The sequence below is a fragment of the Phocoena phocoena genome, chromosome 6 (genome assembly GCF_963924675.1).
Source record: "Phocoena phocoena chromosome 6, mPhoPho1.1, whole genome shotgun sequence".
In the NCBI taxonomy this organism is placed as follows: domain Eukaryota; kingdom Metazoa; phylum Chordata; class Mammalia; order Artiodactyla; family Phocoenidae; genus Phocoena; species Phocoena phocoena.
The window spans coordinates 51,998,475-52,024,411 of NC_089224.1; the positions used below are offsets into that span (position 1 = coordinate 51,998,475).

At 35.8% G+C, this 25,937-nt stretch overlaps 1 protein-coding gene across 9 annotated transcripts in view; it reads left to right on the forward strand.

Moving 5' to 3' along the window:
• NFIB (nuclear factor I B) overlaps window positions 1–25,937 on the forward strand; it is a 433,275-nt gene that overhangs the window by 336,186 nt on the left and 71,152 nt on the right. For all 9 annotated transcript variants that reach the window (XM_065878874.1, XM_065878875.1, XM_065878878.1 and 6 more), the window contains exon 3: window positions 1,537–1,590. In XM_065878874.1, coding sequence (XP_065734946.1) covers window positions 1,537–1,590 — 54 coding nt within the window. The remainder of the gene's footprint in view (window positions 1–1,536; window positions 1,591–25,937) is intronic.

Sequence of the window (25,937 nt, forward strand, 5' to 3'; positions counted from 1 at the left end):
AGGAGTAGTCCTGACCGGTTTCTTTTCCATTTGGGGAAATAAGAAATAAATTGGAGGATAATGTGGGAATCATTAAATATATTTACTGAGATTTTATAAAAACTGTCCTAGGACAAAAAAAAAAAGGAAAGAAAAGAAAAAAGACAAGGAAATGGGATGAAGGGGCACAGTTCCGATCTCAGTATTAAATCTAGTTAGCAGGCATGAGGCAAAGGGCAGAAATAAATAACCAAGTTTTATACAGAAAGAAGTCAACAGAATGTCCTTGCAGTTAATAGTAGAAGCAGCAGTTGCGGTATGTCAATAACTTGAGTGGAAGAGCAGAATAACCCTGCTGAAAAAACCAGCATAAGATTTTTCTGCTTAAATAAGACTGGATCCTGTCTTGGGTATAATGGCCAGGTTTCAGGAAAGAGACTTGTCTGTGGCCGCCTATGAAATTTTGTTGAAATTCACTATCAAGTTCAAAATTGCCTTTTCTAGGCAAGCAGAGAAAGCTGCTGAATCTGAACCATCCAGCCCAGTGCATTCACAGCCGTGAACAGCACACTGAGGAAAACACAAAAGAAGTAGACAGAATCATGCAGTTTAGTTGGGGAGACAAAACTTAAATACTAGAACCAATAAAAGAAGATTACAAAGCAACTTTGCAAGTAAGTGTATAATAATAGGGCACAAATGACACAGATGAATGCAGAGGGGACATGGAGGAAAGGGGAGTGAGCAAAACACAACAGTGTCAGGTTAGTTAGGAAAGGCATGTTTAACAGTACTGTAGCTTCCATGTTCCTTTCTGTAGCATCGATGAAGAACAATGTGGGATAGGAAATTCAGATATTCTGCATTGATCTCTTCCTCCTTATCTGCCGAGTCTGTCCATCTATCACAGATGGAAATTAAATTGATCCAACAATTTGCTCTCCACAAAGCCGTGATGGTTTCTACCTAGTAATTTATGCTTTTCTTGGTGTTTGCAAATCGATTGCTATCATGGGATGCAGTCAAACCTGGGCCTGGATCCAGTAGGTTTGGGGGATTATTGGAGTGGATATGTGTGTATGCAATTGAAATCCTGGAAAAACGGACTCTAGTTTCTATGTATTTTTACTCATTGAATAAAAACATTTTCAGGTTTTTTTTTAAAAAAGCATGTTTAATTACACTCAGATTGCATTTTTAGGGAATGTATCTGCTTTATTTCCTACTGCTTCTGACAGGCCCAACCTTCAAACCACCTTTAGTGGCTTCGTCGCCAGACCTTTTGTTTTAAAAAAGCCTTGCCCTACCCCACAAATATTAGAGATCGCTACCTTTTTCCTCTCGAAAAAAAAAAAAAAAAAAAAAAATATATATATAGATGTTCTTCTAGTTTAATAAATAAAACATTGCTCCTGAAAGGCTTAGGAAAGTATACTTTATTCAAACACTCGACTTCATTGTTCTACGTTAAAAAAAATTTTCTAAAGTCCTTCTGAGGATTGTGAAATTCTTTCAAAACAAATTAAAAAGAAAACATTTTCTGTGATTTCTTTACAGATTCTGGACAATCAGGAAGTCCAAGCCACAATGATCCTGCCAAGAATCCTCCAGGTAAATATGTGTTCCAGGACGTTTGCAATCTGACATTGTTGGAGAACAAAGGTACCACTGTATAGATAAACACCCCGTAATTGGTCAGCTGCCTATTTTGTTCTGGCAGGCAGGTATGATCAGGACAAGATGTGATTCTTTTTAGGCCCTTCACAGTGGCACATACTTCCACATTGGCGTCATCAGTATGTACCTAATCACTAATGTTTTACTTTTTGTTGGTGTTTCTTTGAAAATGAATATGCATGTATTTTATAGCTGTATATCTTTCAGGTGCTAAAAGTCACTGTTGTTTGAAAAGCCAAAAAACCTTCTAATCTTTCTTCTAAAATGCACAAGAAAAAGTATAATTTTTCATACTCTTATTATAGTTTATCAAATCTCATTACTTTAAAAAGTAGGTTGTGGTGGTAGTGGTTATGTCTTCATGCGGGATTTTTGCAAATGAGTTTTTATTCCATAATGTTTTTAATGGGATTCCCAGAATCAGGAAATAATGAAAGTAAGACTTTTCCTTTAGTGTAATGTATGTCGAATACTCTCTTTATTTTCACAAGTTGTTCCAGATCTGAAAATGGCTTTTATAAGAAACCATACTGTCTTCATGGTTTTGTTTTTCCTAAAGCTGAAGATACAGAATTTTGACGTTGATTTAGGAGTAGTATCTCTTCTCATGAGATAAAAACTAGTGCAAAGAAGAATTTCTAATATTTTAATCTCATAAAAATTTTAATTATATCTGTGACTTTAGGAAAAGAATGCTCTAAGAATAACCTAACAAAAAACAAAACAAACAGGTAAAAAAATTCAAACTAACCACATATAACCTCCACCTCCAAAATGATCTCATTTGGCTTTTCATTGAAAATAGACCCCCAAATTTATAAAAGGTAATCATAAAAGTTTCCACAGGTAGACTTAGTTTTAGGTCCTTAATTGCTTGGTCTTCCTGTCATAATACTTTGCTAATGTGAGGCTGAAGAACCCTCAAAACTACAAGAAAATATGTCAGAGCATTCTTGCTTTAAAATGATGTTAGAAAGATATAACAAGTAAATATGTAAGTAAAAATGCAAAGTCAAAACAGAATATATTTTTTTCTTTCTGAGTCTTGCCTATATTTTGTTCTCTATTTTTATCTTCGAAAAAAATTTTCCAACTGCATACTAACTTATTCTGTATTGTACAAAATCAGCTTGCATGACAAAAGTAGTATATCCTTCAAAGATAAAATATTCTAATTAAGTATAGATATAAAATGTATACTAAGTTGATTTTTCTTTACTTTCATCAAAGTCATTTAATATGACTAAAAATTGGTAGCAAAACATTGAAAAAACTGAAAAATTTTAAATGTAACTTCCAGTTAAATTGATTATTTTATTTTTTGTGTGGATGGGGCCAAGAAAGCGAGCTATTTAGAATATAATAAAATTTGTCAGAAATTTTCTGAAGTTGAGAAAATTTATTAGCTTATAATGTCTTCAACTTTTTAGTTATTAATGTTTTCTCTGTGTAGCATGATAACCAAAAGTGAATTGTATCCAAACATTTTTTAAAAGCTTCTTCACTCATTTTACAAAGAACTGGCAGGGAGGGGGACCTTTATTAGGAAAAGAGTTGATAAGCATTGTTAAGTCAGACTAAACAAAGGATATGCTCTTTGCATTTGAATGACAGCTTGGTTTGAAATTAATAAAGCTGTTATTGTTTGAAATGCATTTCTGAACATGTACAGAAAGAATCATACTCACTTAAAATGTTCTCTACTTGAGCTGAATGAATAATCTCTGAATAGTTATATAATGACAGAATATGATTTTTCAATATTTGTTGAGAAGCTTGGTTAAATTTTCTTTACTACATTCAGTGTAGCACCTATTAATTTATCTGTTTACATATAATATGGGTAGCAGAAACAATCAAGATAAAGCATCTCTATTATTTTCCCTCTTAAATTTTCCTTGGAAATCAAACCTTTTGTGAACTATGTCTGAAAACTGGAACGTTGTAGGTAAATGTATATTATGATTAGTTGAATATTATGTACTTGTAAATTGTACATTGGTTACCAGTTTTTCAGAGATAGAATATAATGAAACATAAAATATCAAAATTAAGTGGAATAAAATTAGAATTTTCTTTGATGATTCAGAAGCATTCCATCGTTTTAATATGCTTTGTGTATCATTATATTATGGACTTAACCTTAGAGATTATGAAGGAATTCTGTTTGATGGAAGTAAGAGTTTGTTCTCTAATAACTTGACATAAATCAAACCACTAGAAATATTGAATAGTATCTAACTGGAAATGCGAAAAATCATAACTTATTAAGGTTTTTGTTTTGCAGTCAGTTGGGATAAATTATACTTATTATTAAAAGCTCTTTTCATAAGTATAAGCATGTTTGGTATTTTTAGAGCATAATTTATCTCTTGGAGCCTCTTTTCATCTCTGTTTTCTGGCTTTGGCTGAAATGTGAAATCTCTGAATTACCGTATCAAGAAGGCATGATACATTTACAGGCAAATTCAATCTACTACCATGAGCAATGAAACAGTCGAATCACTTTGCTGTTTGTATTGTTATAACAAAGAGAAAGTAAACTTTTGAAAAAGATTGCCTTGAGTTCCAGCTCTTTCTTGTCACTGGTAGTTTTCCACTGGGAGATGTGCAACCCCTGGACATTGCCACCATCTACTTCTGTGTTTATTTCATAACAGCTTGGGAAGAGATGGCAAAAATTCAAGCCCTTTTGGAGGTAAAGGCCCTTTGAAATCAGTTTACCACTGTTGACATGAAGGTGGGATCACATCCAGTCATTCTATAAGTACAGATGCATGGGTCTCCCACAAACCGGGCATCCCTCTGGCTTGGGTTTTCTCCAGCATCAGACATGACTATCTGATTCAGAAGAACTTCTGAAGGGTGACCTTAAGGTTCTTCAGACTGTAGTATGGAGTCTACAGATAGGCCTTTAGTTTTTAATTTGTGTTTCCTGATTGGGATTTGTACTTAGTTAGCAAGCTAATCACATGCATTTGAACAAAAGCGACACATTTTTGGGGAGGAAGAATATTTGCTACTTATTTTTAAAAGCGCTTAAGTAGGTTTATTTTACTATTTTAAAAGCACTTAAATAGTCTTTGCAGTATTTCCTTATACTATTTCGTGATTTAATTTTTTGTATTTATTCTTTGTTACATAGTGGGGATGGGCACCATACTCTTTTCTGGGCTAAGGTGTCCAAAAAGTCTGACTTTGTCCAAGGACATGACATTGTTATTTTGGTCAAGAACCACTAGGCTACTTCATTTTTTGTATGATGCACATTTCTCTTATTTATGTTGGGGTCAAAAGTTATATGTTTATATCTAGATACTTCTTTCTGAACAGTAAATGAATCCCTTCTAAGCAGTAGAGCTGCAAGAGTCCTCTTTCAACTATAGCAAACAACTGTTGTGGACCAAAGGAGAACAAACCATTAATTTAAGAACCTAGACACAGACCTAATTTTGTTTACAATGATTAAAACCTCTACTTTCGCTTTTAGAAGATGTGTGTGATTGGATTATAATCTTTTGAAATGAACTTTGACTTGCTATATTATTTTGTGTCTCTACATCCCTTGGGCTATGAACTTTTAGACTTCCCAATCTTAATCAGTTACCTAATGCTGGAGTGGTTGATATCCAAGGAAAACAAGGCAATCTAGAAGTTTGATTTTGCCTCTAAGCCAGCTAGAAGTGGATGCCTCTTCTTGGAGTTCAGGAAGACTGTAGGTTTGTGGGGAGCTCTCTCTTGGCTGGAAATATAACAAAGAAACATTGAATCTTAGGATACTTTGCAAATTCTGTGATGAAAAGTTCTGAAGCATCCCAAGTGTCCTTAACCAGAGCTTTCTGACCTAGAATGACATGGACTTATCCTACTTTTCTTTTTTGCAAAATCTGTAGGATGCTTGTGCTGTTTTGTGGGGCAGCTTTTGTGTATAGTGGGGCAAAACCTCTGGGGACCATTAAGATCATATATTGGGTACAAGTCAAATAAGCCACCTTATATCCTACCTGGAACAAAAATGGAATTACATAAATAATTGAATAAGTTAAATAAGGTGTATCAACTATAGCAATATGCTCATCTTACATTTAAGATACTATTTTAATTTATATTTATATATATTCCATATATAAGAGAGATCATACAGTATTTGCCTTTCTCTAACTTATTTCACTTTAGCATAATGCCCTCAAGGTCCATCCATGTTGTCACAAATGGCAAGATTTTGTTCTTTTTATTTATTTATTTATTTATTTTCTGCTGTACACGGGCCTCTCACTGCTGTGGCCTCTCCCGTTGCGGAGCACAGGCTCCAGATGCGCAGGCTCAACGGCCATGGCTCACAGGCCCAGCTGCTCTGCGGCATGTGGGATCTTTCCGGACCGGGGCACAAATCTGCGTCCCCTGCATCGTCAGGAAGACTCTCAACCACTGCGCCACTAGGGAAGCCCAAGATTTTGTTCTTTTTTATGGCTGAATAATATTCCATTGTATGTATGTACCACCTACATACCACAATTTCTTTATCCATTTACCCATCAGTGGACACTTAGGTTGTTTCCATTTCTTGGCTGTTGTAAATAATGCTGTAAAGAACATGGGGGTGCATATATCTTTTGGAATTTGTGTTTTCATTTTCTTTGGATAAATACTCAGACATGGAATCTGTGGATCATATGCTAGTTCTATTTTTAATTTTTTGAGTAACTTCCATTCTCTTTTCCATAGTGGCTGGACCAATTTACATTCCCACCAACAGAGCACAAGGGTTTCCTTTTCTCTGTAACCTCTCCAACACTTGTTATTTCTAGTCTTTTTGATAATAGCCATTCTAACAAGTGTGAGGTGATAGCTCATTGTGGTTTCAACTTGCATTTCCGTGGTGAGTAAAGATGTAGAGCATATTTTTATGTACCTGCATTGGCCATCTGTATGTCTTCTTTGGAAAACATCTATTCAGATCTGCCCATTTTTAAAATCAGATTGTTTGATTTTTTGCTGTTGAGTTGTATGAGTTCTTTATGTATTTTCGATATTACCTCCTTATCTGATACATGATTTACGAATATTTTCTCCCATTCAGTAAGTTGCCTTTTCATTCTGTTGATAGTTTCCTTTGTTATGCAGAGCTTTTTAGTTTGATGTAGTCCCACTTGTTTATGTTTCTTTTGTTGTTGTTGCTTTTGGTGTCAGATTTTAAAAAATCATTACCAAGGTCTATGTCAAGGAGCTTACTGTGTTTCTCCTAGAAGGTTTATGGTTTCAGGTTTTACATTCAAGTCTTTAATCCATTTGGAGTTAATTTTTGAGTACAATAAGATAGTGGTCCAGTTTCATTTTTTTGCATCTGGCTGCTGTCCAATTTTTCCAACACCATTTATTGAAGAGACTGTCCTTTTCCCATTGTATATTCTTGGCTCCTTTGTTAAAAATTAATTGACCATATATGTGTAGGTTTATTTCTGGGTTCTCTATTCTGTTGCATTGATCTGTATGTCTATGTTATGTTAATACCACACTCTTTTAATTACTATAGCTTTGTAATATAGTTTGAAACCAGGGAGCGATGCCTCCTGCTTTGTTCTTCTTTCTCAAGACTGCTTTGGCTATTAGGGATCTCTTTTTGTTCCATATAAATTTTATAACTTCTATTTCTGTGAAAAATGCCATTGGAGTTTTTTTTTTTTTTTGCGTTACGCAGGCCTCTCACTGTTGTGGCCTCTTCTGTTGCGGAGCACTGGCTCTGGACGTGCAGGCTTAGCAGCCATGGCTCACGGGCCTAGCCGCTCCATGGCATATGGGATCTTCCCAGACTGGGGCACAAACCTGCGTCCCCTACATCAGCAGGTGGACTCTCAACCACTGTGCCACCAGGGAAGCCCACCATTGCAGTTTTGATAGGGATTGCATAGAATCTGTATATTGCTTTGGGTGGTATGGACATTTTAACAATATTATTTATCATAATCCATAAGCACAGAATATCTTGCCATTAATTTGTGTCTTCTTCAATTTCTTTCATTAACGTCTTGTAGTTTTCAATATACAGTTCTTTCAACTCCTTAGTTAAATTTATTCCTAGATATTTTATTCTTTTTGATGTAATTGTAAATGTGATTGTTTTCTTATTTCTTAATTTCTTTATCTTTTAGGTCATTATTAATGTATGGAAATGCAACAGAGTTTTGAGTATTGATTTTATGTCCTGTAACTTATTTATTAGTTCTAACAGTTTTCTGATGGAGTTTTAGGGTTTTCCATATAAAATATCATGTTATCCGCAAATAGTGCCAGTTTTGCTTCTTCCTTTACAGTTTGGATGCCTTTTATTTCTTTTTTTTCTTCTTCTTCTTCTTTTCCTAATTGCTCTGGCTAGGACTTCTAGTACTATGTTGAGTAAAACTGGAGAGAGTGGGAATCCTAGTCTAGTTCATGATCTTGGAGGAAAAGGTTTCAGCTTTTCCATTGAGTGTGATGTTAGCTGTTGGATTGCATATATGGTCTTTATTATGTTGAGGTACATTTTCTCTGTACCCACTTTGTTGAGAGTTTTCATCATGAATGGATGTTGAATTTTGTCAAAAAATTTTTTTCGCATCTATTGAGATGATCAAATAATTTTTATGCTTCATTCCTTAATGTAGTATATCATTTGTGGTTATTGAACCATCCTTGCACCACTGGAATAAATCCTACTTGATCATGGTGTATGATCCTCTTAACGTATTGTTGAATTTGCTTTGCTGATACTTTGTTGAGGATTTTTGCATCTATGTACATGAGGGATATTGGCCTATAATTTTTGTTGTTATTGCTGTTCCTGTGACATCCTTATCTGATTTTGGTACCAAGGTAATACTAACCTCATAACGTGACTTTGGACATACTTTTGATTTTTTTAGAAGAGTTTGAGAAGGATTGTATTGATTCTTCTTTGAATGTTTGGTAGGTTAACTGCATTCAGGTAGGAATGCTGATCATGATAGATTTGATTTTCTACAGATTCTGTTCTGGTGTCTTGTTTGGGCACTACCAAAGAAAGTCATTTGTCATTTGGGGCTGCACTTTAAATCTACACCTGTGAAGTTTCCTGCTGTTCGTCTAGATCTGCACATGGCGGATGCTGGGCTGTACCTTGGGTGATCCATCACCTTGTACCTAAAGGCTGGGCTGATTGTCCCAATGTTGTGTGGATTTCCAAGAAGAGCTGACAGTCTTGCCTGTCCCCGTTTTCCAATCTAGATTCTTGTAGGCATCTCCTGACAAAGGTACTTAATGATAGCTCTGTTAGAAATTTCTTTTTTTTTTTAACATCTTTTTTAAAAAAATAATTAATTAATTTTTGGCTGCATTGGGTCTTCGTTGCTGTGCGTGGGCTTCTCATTGCGGTGGCTTCTCTTATTGTGGAGCATGGGCTTTAGGCGTGTGGACTTCAGTAGTTGTGGCTCGCGGGCTGTAGTGCGCAGGCTCAGTAGTTGTGGCACATGGACTTCGTTGCTCCGTGGCATGTGGGATCCTCCTGTACCAGGGTTTGAACCTGTGTCTCCTGCATTGGCAGGCAGATTCTTAACCACTGCATCACCAGGGAAGCTCTGTTAGAAATTTCTAAACAAGGAAATACATGTCCAAAAAAATTTCACTGGTGAAGCGGTCTGTTCCTGGACTTTTGTTTCTTTGGGAGGTTTTGGATTACTGATTAAATATCCTTACTAGTAATTGGTCTGTTCAGAATTTCTGTTTCATCACAATTCACTCTTGGTAGGTTGTATGTTTCTAGGAATTTGTCCATTTCTTCTAGGTTGTTCAATTTGCTAGCGTATAATTGTTCATTGTAATCTCTTATGATACTTTGTGTGGTACCAGGTGTAATGTCTCCTCTTCCATTTCTGATTTTATTTATTTAAGGCATCTATCTTTTTTTCTTGGTAAGTCTAGATAAAAGTTTATCAATTTTGTTTATCTTTTCAGAGAACCAGCTCTTAATTTTATTGATCTTTTCTATTATCATTTTAGTCTCTATTTCATTTATTTCTGCTCTAATCTTTGTTTTTTCTTCCTTCTACTAACTTTGGGCTTTGGTTGTTGTTTTTTCTAGTTCCTTGAGTGTATATTTAGGTTGTTTATTTTAGATTTTTCTTATTTTTTGAGATAGACTTTTGTCACAATAACTTTCCTCTTAGAACTGCTTTTGCTGAATGCCATAAAATTTGGTGCGTTCCATTTCCATTTTCATTTGTCTCAAGGTATTTTTTTATTTCTCCTTTGACCTGTAATGGTATCTATTAACTATAATAATATGCTGGTCTTGGATTTAAGAAAATTTTTAAATCAAACAAATTTTGAGGTTGATTTCTCCCCTACTCTACTTTATAGATACTGAGATTGAAGCTACCAAATGGTTGTCATGAAACTAATGAAAACCAACCAAATAATTATCAAGAAGACTAGCGTCTGCAGTTGTAGTCATCATCTGCAGGGATCACTAGGGCCTACGTTTGTTTGACTTTTCACTTTGTTTTTGTCAAAATTTAGCATTTGGGACAAACAGTACTCTCTAATAGTTACAGAAATAATACAACATTTTTCTCTGCTATTTGCGTATGAAGGCAGATATATTTGTATAGGCCCTGCATGACCTCATAGAGCATGTTTTATCTTAGAATATCGTGTTCAAGGTCAAAGAAAGGGGAAAATTCACTCTGACTTTTTCTTTTATAACAGTCCATTCACTCCTCAGTTAATAAGTTCATGCCCACTCATTCTCATATCCTTATTTATCATATCCACCAGAATCAACTTTTTTTATGGGGGTAATGCACTATTTCATGATACTTGATTCTAAACTTCGGCTCTTTACAATATGCAATAGACTATAAACAGGCTTTCTATTCATAAAAGTAGAAATAGAAAGACAGTAAAAGGATGGGTTAACTGTGGTACGACCTGACATCATATTGGGTTGGCCCAAAAGTTCATTTGGGTTTTTCATAAGATGTTATGGAAAAAGCCAAACAAACTTCTGGGCCAACACAATAGGTAAAGCTTTTAAGTAATTTGAGAATGAAGTCTATGGGAGTCAGTACAAAAATCAAAGGATTTTTTTCCTAATAGATTTTGTTTCAGAGACATTTTTCTTCTTTATCCTCTAACTTTTTTGAAGACATCACATTAGTAAAGTTCTTAAATGTTCAAATTTAGGATGGAACTCAGAGTAAAGGAGGAGAGGATAGGTAATGAGTCTTGTTAGCAGATTAATCTTAAAAGGTCCAGGAGGCAATAGTCCTCAGCTACTTATTTTTGCAGGTTGCATTATGGCTGCTCATGTATAACTCACTCCTCAAAAGTTGATCTACATCGCAGTTGGCACCATGCCCAGCCTCTACAATGGGTCCAGTCTGATCACTTGTAATATTAGTTTTGGGGGGAAAAGAAAGACAATTTAGGAATATTTCATAAGGACATGAAAGAAGCGGATTTATCTATATCGCCCCAATTATCCACCCTGTGAGGCCATGAATACTACTAATTGAGTGCCAACTGGTTGCTGAGCTCAGAATTAAATGCTACATTCCAGGAGACAGGGTGTGGATTGATTCAGCTCTATATGAGTAGAGACAGCCATTTGTCCTCCACCATTCCACACCAAGAACAATAAACAGCCCTGAAAGAGCCGTCTCTAGGTAGATTTTTCAGCCACAGATATTTAATGGGCATCTATTTTGTGCATGGCATTAGACTAAATGCTGTGGAAGATTGAAAAGTGAATTACGCATAAACCTTGCTCTCCCCAAGGTTTCAGCCCATAAGTACATACAATATTCTATACATATTGTGAAAACCTAATATTACTTAGTGCTACAACTCAAGTGTCATGGCAGTTCAAAGTTGTGAAATACTGTTTCCAGCCATTGTGTAAGGAGTGTGGTGAAGTGCAACGAATATGAACGTTGGCATTAAAAATTTCCCCTGAATCAAGGTTCTAAGTTTTACAATGATCATGAGGGCCATGACCAAATCAGCCCCCTTCTCTGGAACTCAGCACAGTCAATTATACCCGTGCCAGTTGTAAACATTAGATGGGAGAGCATACCTGGCAAGTAGCAGGTGCTTGGTAAAAGGTAAAAGGGAGGGCTCTTTCATCCTACTTTCTCTTCCAGCTGCACTGATCAAGAAGACTTTCTGCAGGAAGTATCATTCGTTGTGAATCCCAATAGAAATGTGTTGAATTTTTACACTGCACTCCCCTAAAGACTTTAGATGACATAAACAGAGTTACAGATCGTAAGATGCATAAGAATAGGATGTTAGAGGTTATATAAAAGAGACAAAAGAAACAGATATTTTCAAGTCTCACGGTGGAATAGAATTTTAGTTTTAAGGTAGTCCTTTTTTTCCTAAAGTAAGCCTTTTGGCCTGCCAGGAAACGTGGAATGAAATTTTGTTACATAGTTTTTAATAATGACAAGAGAAAGAGTACAAATGTATCTTTTGAGATTGCTTTTCCCCTGGCAACACTTTATATCTTAGTCTCTTGTATTCACATTGTATAAATATTTTTCCTACTTTCCTTTCCATAGTGCTCCTTCTTTCTGAAACTACCAACTTGTCTCTCTCCACTGAAAATGTTCTCTGTCCCTTACTTTTCCTGGTCCTCTCAGTATATCTCCCTTATTCTATTAACTTCTTCCTGACAACTTCTTACTTTAAAAATAATGCATATTGGGCTTCCCTGGTGGTGCAGTGGTTGAGAGTCCACCTGCCGATGCAGGGGACACGGGTTCGTGCCCCGGTCCGGGAAGATCCCACATGCCGCGGAGTGGCTAGGCCTGTGAGCCATGGCCGCTGAGCCTGCGCTGTGCAACGGGAGAGGCCACAACAGTGAGAAGCCCGCGTACCGCAAAATAAAATTTTAAAAAATGCATATTTTGTCCCTCATTCAGACAACCCCCTTCAACCAAGTGACCCATCTTGCTCTTCTTTTTCATGACATGATATAAAAGACTAAAATTTCTACTTAATTTCTCCTGCAATTGGACTTCTGTCCCCACTTGAAATGATTCTCATTAAATTCACTTTTTATGACCTGAGTCCAGTGTTTCCTTTCCATTCTATTCCTGCTTCCATATTCTTGAACATTTATTTGGTTCACCTGACCATGCTCTACTGAAAAATTTATCCTTGCTTTAATTTTTTTAAAAATTTGATTGTGGCAAGAACGCTTAACATGAGATCTGCCTTCTTAAGAAATTTTTAAGTGATTCTAGTTACAATGTTGTACAACAGATCTCTAGAGCTTATTCATCTTGATCAAACGGAAACTTTTTGCCTGTTGATTAGCAATTCCCCATTTCCTCTTTGCGCCAACCCCTAGCAACCACTGTTCTACTCTGATTCTATGATACTATTTTAGGTACCTCATATAGGTGGAATCATATGTTTGTTTTTCTGTGACTGGTTTATTTCACTTAGCATCATGTCCTCAAGATTCATTCATGTTGTTGCATATAGCAAAATTTCCTTTAAAAAAAGGCTAAACAGTATTTTGTTGTATGAATATACCATATTTTCTTTGTCCATTCATCTGTGGATGGACATTCAGGTTGTTTCCACATCTTCGCTATTATGAATAGCGCTGCAGTGAACGTGGGAGTGCACATATCTCTTTGAGATCCTGATTTCAATTCTTTTCGATACATACCTGGAGGTGGGATTTCTGGATCATATGGTAATTCTATTTTTAATTTTTTGAGGAACACCCATGTTATGTTTCATAGTGGCTGCACCATTTTGCATTTACCAACAGTGTGCAAGGGTTCCAGTTTCTCCACATTCTCCACAGCACTTACTGTCTTTTTTTTTTTGATAATGCCATCCTGACAGGTATGAAATGACATCTTATTTTAACTTTAATTTGCATTTCCTGATTATTTGTGATGTTGAGCCTTTTCCCATATGCCTGTTGGCCATTTGTATATCTTCTTTGAAGAGGCTATTCAAGTCCTTAGCCCATTTTAAACCAGGTTATTAATCGTCTTTGTTTTGTTTTGCTATTGTTGTAGGAGTTCCTTATGTATTTTGGAGATTAACCGTTTATCAGACCTATGGTTTGCAGCTGTCTTCTCGCATTCTATAGGTTGCCTTTTCACTGTTGATTGTTTCCTTTGTTGTGCAGAGCCTTTTAGTTTGATGTAGTCCCATTTGTTTATTTTTGCTTTTGTTGCCTGTGCTCTTGAAAACAGGGCCTTTTCCTGGTAATCCAGGAACCATAATGTTTTCTTTCAGTTACTTATTAACCAGATTTCTGTCTTTAGTTTTCCGTGTGTTTTCAGTCCCCCCTGTGACTTTTAAGTTTCATTCACCTCTTATTATTCCTAGATGCATACCTTTGGAACAGATCTCTCTCCTAATGTTTCACGTGCCCAACTTCTTTTTGAACACCTTTCCGTATAGGTCGCATGGGTGACAACTCCAAAATTCAATTCCTTTTCTTTTCTACCAGACTTTATCTCTACAGGGCCACCGGAATCTCCCGGACACCCTCGGCTAGAGTAGTTCATAAGTTCTCTCTCAGGATCCCCCACGTATTCATTCATCTTTTCTTTTGGAAGCTCTTTAAAATCCACCCCACCTCTCAGCTCCCGTTACCCTTATTTGGGCCCTACACATGATTTCTTGCTTCCAGTAGTGCAAAAAACCTTATCTCTATTCTCTCCTTGCTCTTTCTTTTTCTAAGACTCTGTAGGAATACACTTCATAAAACACAGATCTGACTTTCTTGAAAACTGATGGTTCACTCCTTATATACCCATATTCTGTGTCATGGCTTTAAATGCTGTTCAGTATCAGATACCAAGTATACTAGGTTCCTTTCCTTTCCCTTTCATCCATGTGCTCTGCTCTTTCCTCTGCCAGAACTGCTGCATCCACCCTACAAACACTTGTTCATCTGTTATGTCCGAACTCTTCCATCTGTCTTACTGGATTCTCCCAGGCAGAGTTGGGCCTCTCTACCTGTATTATGATTGTTGCTTTATGTTATATTTATATTTTATACCCCTCCACCCCCGAGACAGTTAAAGTTTTTAAATGAGTAATTTACTTCTATAATCCAGTATCTTTATTTGTTTGACACATGCTTGGAAACATTACTCAAAAAAAAAAAAAAAAATCAGGTTGTCAGTGCTTATCGACGGCTAGTCCAACTTCTCTACTTTACTTATGAAAACAACGCAGAGAGGTTAAGTGATTTGCCCAAGGTCCCAATTAGTTATTGGCAAATGTGGGTTAAAACTCATTTTTTTCGTGGGTCAGAACCTGAAGTCGGTGGTAATCCCCCTGCATGATTGGCACCTTTCTCCTTGCCTCTCCTCCCCTGCCCCCGATAGATAACACAGTTTATTGTGGTGCATCTCGCCGCCTGAAAAATGAGAAAAGTTTGGCCGTGTCTCTGCTTGGCCTAAGTGTTGGTGAGCATGCCACGAAGAGAAAGAGAGGAGAAATCTTTTCGTTGAGATGACTTAGCAGGACAGAGTCTGGGATCCCTGGCATTCACAGAGAGCACCACGCTTGAGTCCCTGGGGGCAGTTTTAATAGCTGTGGCTGCCGGGACAAGGGGCAGTGGACAGGGGGTGAGGAGAGGAGATGGAGGGGCCTATTGAGTGACCCTTGCCTCAGTGGGAATGAGCTTGGGGAGAGATGGCAGCTGAGTCTCTGAGGCTGTGGGATCAGGGCAGTAATGAAGGAAGAGGCTTCAGTGCCAGGTTATTGCAGTCGCTGGAGCTCAGTGGCCTCCATCTTGTTTTCCGTTCCCTTTTTTGAGGTTCATGGGCTTTACATTTGCAGAGGTCAGGGGCTCACTTGGTACACAGTCACGAGTGTAATTTAAACCTAAGATATACTCTCCTTTCACAAAGCTGTGAGAGAAATGACTAGTTCTTGGGCTATAGCTAGTTATTCAAGCTTTTGTTTTTCCTGTTTCCTCACTTTGTAACTGCATAGAATGATCTTGTGCTATCTGAAATGACATCATCATGGGGTAACATAGAGTCCAAGTGAAAATTTAATACATTGATGTAGGCCCTTAATTTATACTGTACCGAGTTCCAGAAAACTTTCAAGAGGTCTCGCAGCTAAATAAGTTGCAGTTTGTTAAATTTTGGAAGGCATCACTGTCACGTGTTTTTCTTTTTTTGCTGAGTGCCTAAGTTCCCCACAGGGAGGGTTAGAGTCCCCGTGTGAAAAGAGGTCTGCCTCATAATTAGCCTAGGTTAGGTTATGGCTGTGCCTGCTACCCTGAGTAGTTCTTTCACTCAAGTATCTCAGGTTCCTTTTACAATGACCGCCTGCATCTGAAGTTTCTTCTCAATTTAAATTCTTTTCCCTCTCTGTATTTACAAGGTCGGCTTTTGTAGCATATGGCTACAATTTAATAATGCAAAGCATTTTCCTTCTCACAGCTGGAAAGCTGGGATTGTTCGATATCACAGAGAGAGTGGACTTGCTCCAGGCTAGTTAAAATCACTGAACTCTGCAGAAGCTAAGCTTGCTGGAAGTATCGTCCTATACAAAGGCACCCAGGGGACCCCACCTTGCATATGACAGCATCATGCTTGGAAAGAGGGATCAATTCTGTATATTGCAAGCAGAATAAAATGCTAAGTCGATCCATATATATATCTAGCTACCTAGATTTTAATCTGTTTCTACCTCACAAGATTAAAAACTGTGTTTTCAACTTATTAGACAGATCAACTAAAATCTCATTTCTTTTTTCTCTTTCTGTAACTGTCAGAAAGTATCAAGGTATCAAGTAACTTAAGCAAGTACTTTTGTGTGGTAATTTGACTCATGTTAGCTTTTACCTAATAGGATCATTGGTGGTCATAGAATTTAAGAAAAAATCAGGTTGTGGTTTTCAAAGTTGTTATAACTTTGAGTCTTTTTGGGTCTTTTAACTTGTGTGCTGGTCTTCAGTGGCCTTGCACTCTTTCATTTTATTTTATGTAATAGAACTAGGGACACTTTCCTGTTTGCACTGAAATATTTCTAATTCTTGACTCCAATAGAGATACCCCCTTCCCCACCCCTATTCCATACCTGAGCATATTCATTTCCCCAAGGCATTCAGGAGGAAGAACACAGAAAAACCACTTGGCTTTCAGATTTGATCTTATCATCATTAAAACCATCACGTGCACTTGTTAATGACATGAAACAAACAGTGACATGATGTATTTTTAAAATATACACATTGTATGGTTCCATTGATGTGACATGTCTGGAATAGGCAAATCCATAAAGGCAGCGGTTTGGAGATGTTGGGGGAAATGGATACGTGACTGCTCATGGGTATGGCGTTTCTTTTTAAGGTGATGAAAATGATCTGGAATTAGATAGATACACGACTCTTTGAATATACTGCAAACCACTGAATTGTGAACTCTAAAAGGATATGAGAGTTATATCTCAATAAAGCTGTAATTTTTTTAATGGTTTTTTTAAAGTGCTTATGAGCCATCAGGAGAAAAGGGTTTGGGACGCAGGGCTAAGATTGAGATTTGGAGGGTTTGTCTGGGGCTTAGAGACCTCAGGAGATCAAGGAAGAGGCCCCAGGGAGCCCTGGCACAGGAAGTCACATGGCAAATGATACGAGTTTACATGTGCATTTCTCAACGAGCTGCAGTCTGCGTCAGTGGAGCCCCTTTTTCTGGTGAGGTACAGAGGCCACTGACAGACACCGATGGCGAGTGATGTGATTTATTGTAAGATACTGGCTCCATTGTTTACTTTGTGGCACTTTTGTAAGTGTAGTGGATTTTTAGTTTCAAAATTTCGTATTTTGGATTGTAGTCATCTTCTGAATTGAATTCTTTCAAGCCGAGCAATGTTTTCTAAATAAGTAAGTATATAATGTAGACTGGTGAACCATGGAGTGTCCATGAGTTTTTGAGAGAGCATGTAGAAAGATGAGTAGAGAGACAAGGAAAGACCACTGATGGGGTTACTCTTATAACAGATGAGGAAGGCAAAATCTTTTTTTAAGTACTGAATCTTAATGTGTTATTTTAAAAAATATTGACATGCTCTCCTTTTAACTAGAGCACCTAGATTATTTTAATAATTTTCCTAATTTCTGTACCTGGTATTTTTGCCTTGGGTCTTTATCCCTGTGATACATCTGGTGATCTTCAGAATGTGCAAGTCTGATTATTTCATTCCCCTCCCCTATCTGTGTCAAAGGTTCCCACTCTAGGCTAAGCCTAATCTTTCCATGGCATCTAATACAGCCCTTCATGGTGTGTTCTCTCCTTGCCCTTCCACTGCCCACGTGGACCTTGCATCCAGCCTTAGCCTTTATGTCTTTGTGTTGTTTTTCTGCCTAGAATGCATGTACCCCCTTGACACCTTATCAGTGAAACTTCTCCAGACCCTGTCTGTAGTACAGCTTTAATGGCACCTATATCACAATTTACTTGTCTTTTTCACTTAGTGGATTCTGAACACCTTCAGGTGAGGACTGTATAACTCCATTTGTTAACCCAGTATCTAAGGCAATGCCTGGCCAGAGACTGTTCAGCAGTGTTCAAGATTTATGAAATAGAGGCTTAGACCTCCAGTAGGCTAAATCAATTGTAACTTGTTCTTGAGGTTACATCCCCAGCCCCAGAACCTGACCTAAGTCAGGAAAAGCAGGGTGTTTCATAGAGACAGTTATAGTGGGCTGCTTCTGCCCTGTAGGTACACCACACCCTAGATATGACTGTTTCAGAGATGTTCTGAACTCCTAACTCATGTAGCATGGTCTGATGATGAATTTTGTAGGGACGTATCAGACTGAGAATTGCAGTGCCCTAATATGATTACTGATTTAGAATACCAGTCTTAGATGGATCCAGTTCTCTTCTCCCAATCAAATGAATTATAGCGAAGTCCTGTTTGCTGTTCTATGCTTCTGTTTATTGAGTGTACCAAAATGTTCCTAGCGTCTGCATGATCATGAATGTGGAAACAGGTAAGGTAGCTTTCTAGAAGTAGCAAAAATTGCATGTAATGGAAGTCATTATTTTCAAAACTTTTCCTGATTACATTGACTGTTCCTTATTCATTTGTGATTCTTTTTGTGATGTGGAAATACTGATTTCTGAAAATTTCGAGACTACTGTTTATAGGTTAAGGAGGTAGTTTATTTATTTTTACTTTATTAAGGTATAATTGACATAGAATAAATTGCATATCTACCTATTATATATAATATATACATATTATATATGTATATACACACATATACACACACACACACACACACACACACACACATATATATATATGAAGGGAATAAACACCAAATATCCATAGCCATATATTTATGTGTCTATTTCTGGTCCATCTCATTGATCTATATGTCTGTCTTTTGCAATACCAAGTTTCTTCTTGATTTCCGTAACTTATTTATAATAAGTGTTTATAATAACTTTAAAAAATTATTTTAGGTCCTTTGTATTTTCACGTAAATAGAATCAGCTTGTCAAATTTTACCAAAAAAAAAAAAAAAGGCTGCTAGAATTTTGACTTCGAGTAGTGAGATTTAAATCCAGGTCTTTTTAGGCATACAGCAAAATCGTTACCATTAGCTATCTAGTATAAAGTCCACCTTTCTGGCTTAACTTCTCATTCATATTCTCCCAACTCTTCACAAAAACTTCCATGAGTATATGTAAAACCTTGAAAGTTTTTTCTAAGCACACTAAAACTAAGACTAAAGGAGAGCCTTTTATTAGAATCTCAGAGACTTATCCCATAACTATATGACCAGTGTAGTGGGATTTAATCTAAAACGTGGTGGTTTTCCTATCTTTTATCTCATGAAAGATAGCAGTGTTGATTCCTTGAGAAATTGTAGACATTTAAGTTTGATTACACCCCATTATCATCCCCTAGGTTCAGAGCTTTTTCTATACCAATTTAAAAGGCTATAAACCCAGAGACCAACAGGGTTAGGAAATGGGTTATAGAGAGGGAGTGAAGAGTATGGGAAGACATCTAGCAGTCTGATTCCATTTCCTAACAGGAATCCTTCAAAAATTCTCCTCTCTGGGCTAGAGTCTTAATTCCTAACACCACAGACAAGGATCTTTGTAAACTTGGTCCCATCTGTCTTTCCAGAAAGTGAGGGTTTTCATGTACTTCTTGGTAGGATCTTACATATCTAGGGGTGGGGTGAGAAGAGCCCACCATTTTATAGTAGAGGTTCATTAGATGAAAGACCCGCAGTCACTAGAAATTGGCTGGAATTGGAACTTCGACTAACACTGTTACTAGTACTACAACTACTGCCATTACCAATAATCATTTATTGAACCCTAAGCACTTCATATGCACGCTCTTATTTAATATTCATCTCAAATCTATGAGTTCAGTATTACTGTTATTATTTCCATTTCACAAATGAGAATTGGAGGAGGTAGAGAATTTAAGTATTTATTCAGTCATTAATAAAAAAAGGAGCGAGTATGGAAATTGAACTGAGATAGAGTTTAAAGCGCTGATCACAGAGCCTGGCACGTAACACTGAATAAATGATACCACTATTATTTTATTATCATCATTATTATGGTTATTATTACTCTTTATTTATATTAAGTAATTTAATCAAAGTTATCCAGCTAGTAAATGATAAGATCCAATTATGTCAATTCTAGAGCCCTCAATCTCAACCTAAAAATACAGTATGCTTTTTTGAGGCAAAACCCTAAATTTGGGTAGACTACCCTGTAAGTAAAAAGAAAACAACCAGCTATGCCCTTGGTGAGAAAATACTGAAGAACAAGGGAAAGGGTCTGTCATTAAGATCCAGGAGATCTTTGAAAACGAAGAACTAGAAGAAATTTCAGAGAAAACATTTTGTTTACTTAGAAAAAGGGACTTACATGAAAAATGAACAGATAAAATAATAGCTTCAGTGAACAGAGTACCATGTGAGTTAAGAAAGACTAGCAAGGGGGCTTCCCTGGTGGCGCGGTGGTTGGGAGTCCACCTGCCAATGCAGGGGACACGAGTTCGTGTCCCGGTCCGGGAGGATCCCACATGCCGCGGAGCGGCTGGGCCCGTGAGCCATGGCCGCTGAGCCTGCGCGTTCGGAGCCTGTGCTCCGCGGCGGGAGAGGCCACAGCGGTGAGAGGCCCGCATACGAAAAAAAAAAAAGAAAAACTAGCAAGAAAACTAAAACTGCTTTCATATAGCTAAAATCTGGATTGGAAGAATAAAAAACAGAACTGATATTGTGGAAATAATCACTGATATAGATATTTGCTCCAAAAGCAGAGGAAAAGAACAGAGAGGTTAAAAATGGTGAGAAATAGGTTTATGATGGGAGAATAGAAAATTAAGCATTTACTTAGGTGTTCTTAGTGAGAAATCAGAGCATTTAGGAAAGAAATAGAATCAAGGACAAATGAAGAAAACTTTTATGAGCTAAACCTAATCTAAATATGCTGGTTCATATGGCTAATATATCCAGCCAATAGTAATAATATCTAAATATTATCCTGTTGCAGTTTTTGTATTTCATGGGTAAAAAGAAGAATCTTGTAATTATCCTAGAGGAAAAAGTTACCTGCATTTCTTTTAATGTTCAGGGAATTTTATTTCTCGTCAAAGGTGATAGAAATAGATTCTTTATTATTTGTGGTCTTGAAAAATAGTCCCTCATTTTCTTTGTAAAAATTTTACTTGAAAACCTGTTGCAGTTGACAAAGTGATGCACCAAAATCAAAAAAGAAAAAATTTAGGATGAGGAAACTCCTCAGATATATACTGATTGTTATAAATATAGCAATAACTGTAGACTGATAATGAGAATAATAATTAAATAGAAAGTTGTATCTAAGTAATTATTGTAAATAAGATTATAGATATAAACTCCAAAGTAAAAAGTAGTTCTTGAATATATATATATATATATATATATATATATATATATGCAATTAATAACAGTTTTCTGGGTCTCAAATTCCAGATCATTTTTTTAAATTGTGGTAAAATACATATGACATAAAATTTACCATTTTAAGTGTATAGTTCAGCAGTGTTAAGTTTATTCACTTTGTTATGCAACCAATCTCTGGAACTTTTTCATCTTGTAAAACTGAAACTCTATACCCGTTAAATAGCAACTCACTCTTCCCCCTTCTCCCCAGCCCCTGGCAACCACCATTCTCCTTTGTTTCTATGAGTTTGACTCTCTAGATACCTCATCTAAGTGAAATCATACAATGTTTGCCTTTTTGTGACCGATTTATTTACAGATTACATTTTTAAGGACTGGAAAGAGGAGAAGGCTTGAAGAGGTTGGGTAACTAGGAATGGCAGACTAATTTTCTCATTTTAGTATAATTTTTTTTGGTTTTGCTAAAGAGTATTGTTTGCTTTTATCTCTATTTCTGCTTAGATTTGTCATTAGGGAAGCCTGCTTCTCTTCTTGGAGTCAAGTCCATTTTCAGCCTCAATTGACATGATCATGTGTTGTTTTTTGTTACTGTGGTTTGTTTTTTCTCTATTACATCGCTAGATTTCCTGATAGTGAACTGCACTCATTCCTGGAATAAACTCTAATGATAATAGTGTATCTTTTTTTGGTAACATTGTTATATTCCGTTTGAATATATGAATTGAATTTCATTCAATTTTATTTAGGATTTAGGATTTCATTCAATTTTATTTAGGATTCATTCAATTTTATTTAGGATTCTTTTTTTTTTTTTCCATCCAAAACAGTTAGTTGTTAATCCCTTGAAGTTCCACCATCAAACTTGATGGCAGTTATTTTAATAGGTATTCTTGTGCACATTTCTCCTTAAGTATACTTTATCCTCAATGCATAACTTTTAAACTTAAGAGAAAAAACAGCAAGCAGGAAGGATACAATGCAATATGCATTTCATTTTGTTCCAAACAAGCAGCTGAAAAAAAAAAAAAGGACAGCAGACATTAAACAAAGTGCATCAGTTCCAACGAGTTAGTATTAGAAAGAGGCCTAATTCGCTGAAGACAGTCAGAGGACTGCCAGGGTGAGACTTCTGGCCGGTTCCAGCGCTGTGTTTAGGATTCCTGAAGTTGCATTTACATGTTTGCTTGATCTTTGGTTGGTTGCTTGCCTGCTTTGTTTTGATAAGGGACATTCCAAGTTTAGTTATTTAAGTTTTGCTGGCCTAATAAAGGCTTATGACAGTGCCTGCTTCATAAGGTAACTTATCATTTTCTACAGCCTGGGAGAGTGTAAATAGCATTGAAATTTGAAGGCAAGGTAGAGGATAGATAAAATCCAGCTGTGCACCCATCTGTACCTATGTCATTTTTAAAAGTGGTTTTAAAAATGCCTTTTTATGCTGTTCCAGGGTTTTCAAATTTTAAAGTGCACATGAACTCATTAAGCTGCAGATTCTGATTTCGAGGGTCTTGGTGGAGCCTGGGCTTCTGCATTTCCAGCAAGCTCCCAGGTTATGCCAGTGCTGTTGGTTCTGGGACCACAGTTTGAATAACAAGAGACTAGCGTAGTGGTTCCCAAACTTTGCTGCGCATTGGAATCACCTGGGCAACTTTTAGAACATCCTCATGTCTGGGTCATATCCATACCAGTTAAATCAGAATAGCTGGGAGTGGAAGCCACGCATAAATTGCTCTTTAAGAACCCCTGGTGGTTCAAATGATCAGCAAATTTTGGGGACCACTGCACTAGGTTAAGTGTTCTATTCAGGGTCCACTTTGCACAGTTGTGGTTACTTTTATTTTAGTAAGTAACTGACCCTTTAAGTTTTGAAAGTTGCGGTCAGTAAGTTGTATGTGTTAATCTCTCATAATTCTTTTAATGTATTTGGTTTCTATGGTTATGTCTCCCTTCTATTCTTGTAGTTGTATATTTTTGCCTTCTCTTTTTTCCCTTAATGAAGCTTGCAAATGATTTTTCTGTTTTGCTTGTCTTTTCAGAGAATCATCTTTCCTTTCATTGTTTCAAATATTCCTCTTTTTTCTGTTTTATTAATTTCAGCTTTTATCTTTAATTCCCTTTTGAATTTTTGTTGGATTGTTTTGCTGTTTTTCTTTTATGGTAAACAATTTCCCTTTTTCTTTTGTCTTTTTCTTTTCATTGCTTTCTAGATGGCTGACAATTTTTCTTTTCTGTTTGATTCTTGGCTTATTTTCTTAATTTTCATGTAGTTCAGAAGATATGGTCACTTTTTTTTTAACTTTTAGTTTTATTTGCCAAAGATAAACAGAATGGCCTGAAAAGTTCTCCACTTTTAAGAATTTGTTAACATTTTCTTTTTGGTCAAGGACATGATCAATTTTTATAAAATTTCCATGGATATACCAACAGAGTATAAGATGTATTTGAATGATATAAAATAAGTCTAATAGCCTAGTAGTCATGTTCAAATCTAAAAGACACATTCTAAAAAATAAGTCTAATTGTCTAATAGTCATGGTCAAATCTAAAAGATGTATTCAGAGTTCTCACTATAGTTATATTTTTATCAAGTTTCTTGTATCTTATTGGATTTTATTTTATGCATTTCTTCACAATACTGTTTGGTGATAAAATTGTATTTTTATCAATTTTCTTGTATATTATTAGATTTTATTTTATGTATTTCTCCACAATATTGTTCGCTGCACCAGTACCTTGTTTGGTGCATGTATTGGTGCATTTCTCCACAATATTGTTTGGTGCATGTCATTCATAATGTTCTTTAACCTGTTTATTTTAATTCATCTTAAATTCCATCTTAAAACCATTGCTAATTGACACTGATTTCTTTTTGTGTGAATTTGCCTGACTTCTCTGCCTACTATTTTATTTTCAACTTTTTGTTCTTATTCTCACTTTGTCTTAAGTATGCTCCTTAAAAGTAGCTGGATTTTGTTTGCTTAAGTTAATCTAATGCTTTCTTTATGGGGTAATTCAGTCCACTTACATTTGTTATAATGATTGATATATTTGATTTTATTCTTCTTGTTTTACTTTAATAATTTATTTATACCTTGTGTCCTTATTTTGACTGTCTTAAGTTCCTATTCATTGTATTTTGTTTCCTAGCTGTTAATTTGGAAGTTCTATCTTCCCTTTCCCTGCTTTTAAATTGAAATGTCTCTCATTATTTGAAAATAATATACAGCTTTCATATTGACTCACAGGTACTATGATTATCTGGTATTTTAGAGAAGAGAAATGGGGGGACGTAGAAAAATTTCTTAACTTGCCTTAAGTTTACATAGTAAGTGACAGAGCTGATTTTTTAGTATAGTTTAATGTAATTTAATATAATTATATTAATTGTAGTATATTTTAAGATAATATTATAAAATTTAATTTAATTTTATTATAATTTCAATACAGTAAAAATAAACATAGCCCACTTAGTAAACCATAAAGTATCTGTGCTAAGAAATTTGAAAATCTGCAAGAATTGATTTTCTTGAATAATATGTAATAAAATTGTCTCAAGATCAGAAAATAGGAGTAGATTAAATTTCATGAAACACTTGGAGTTGTCTAAGAATCTTCTCTGAAACACATTCTGGAAAGATGATTTTACCAGTGAGTTTTTCCAAGCTTTCAACTTTTTTTTTTTTTTATGAAAAATAATGACTGTCATCCAAACCATTTTATGAAGCATGCATATAACCCTGGTATGAAAACTTGGCAAATAAAATACAAAAATTCCCACAAAAGTATCCCAACTACATATAGAGAATTTGGAAGAAAACTGTTAATAAACCAGTTCAACAGTAAATTTAAAAAGCTATGTTCCATGGACCAACAAAGATAATTTAATCTAAGAATTTGTAATATGTAACAACAAAAAATGCTGTAATGGAAAAAAAGGATAATCTCACAATGCCAAAAAGACATTTAATAATACTCAACAACGATTCTGATCAGAAAACTTTAAAAAACACTCTGAGAAAACTAGGAATAAACAAATATATCAGATGATGAGGAAAAATCAATCATCAATTAATGGCCAAAATTATTAACTGTGAAACTCTAGAAGTATTCTCATTAGCATTATGAATAAAATATTCCTGCTAGCACTATTCCTATTTTACATATTTTTGAAAGTTCTCTTCAAAGAAATAATGCATATGTATGTGAAAATATCTAACATTATTATAATTAAATAAATGAAAGTTATAACATTAATGTAATGATATCGTTTCTCTATCAACTTGCCACAGTTAAAAACAAATCCCATTAATATGACTAATATGTAATTCTGGCAGCAGGG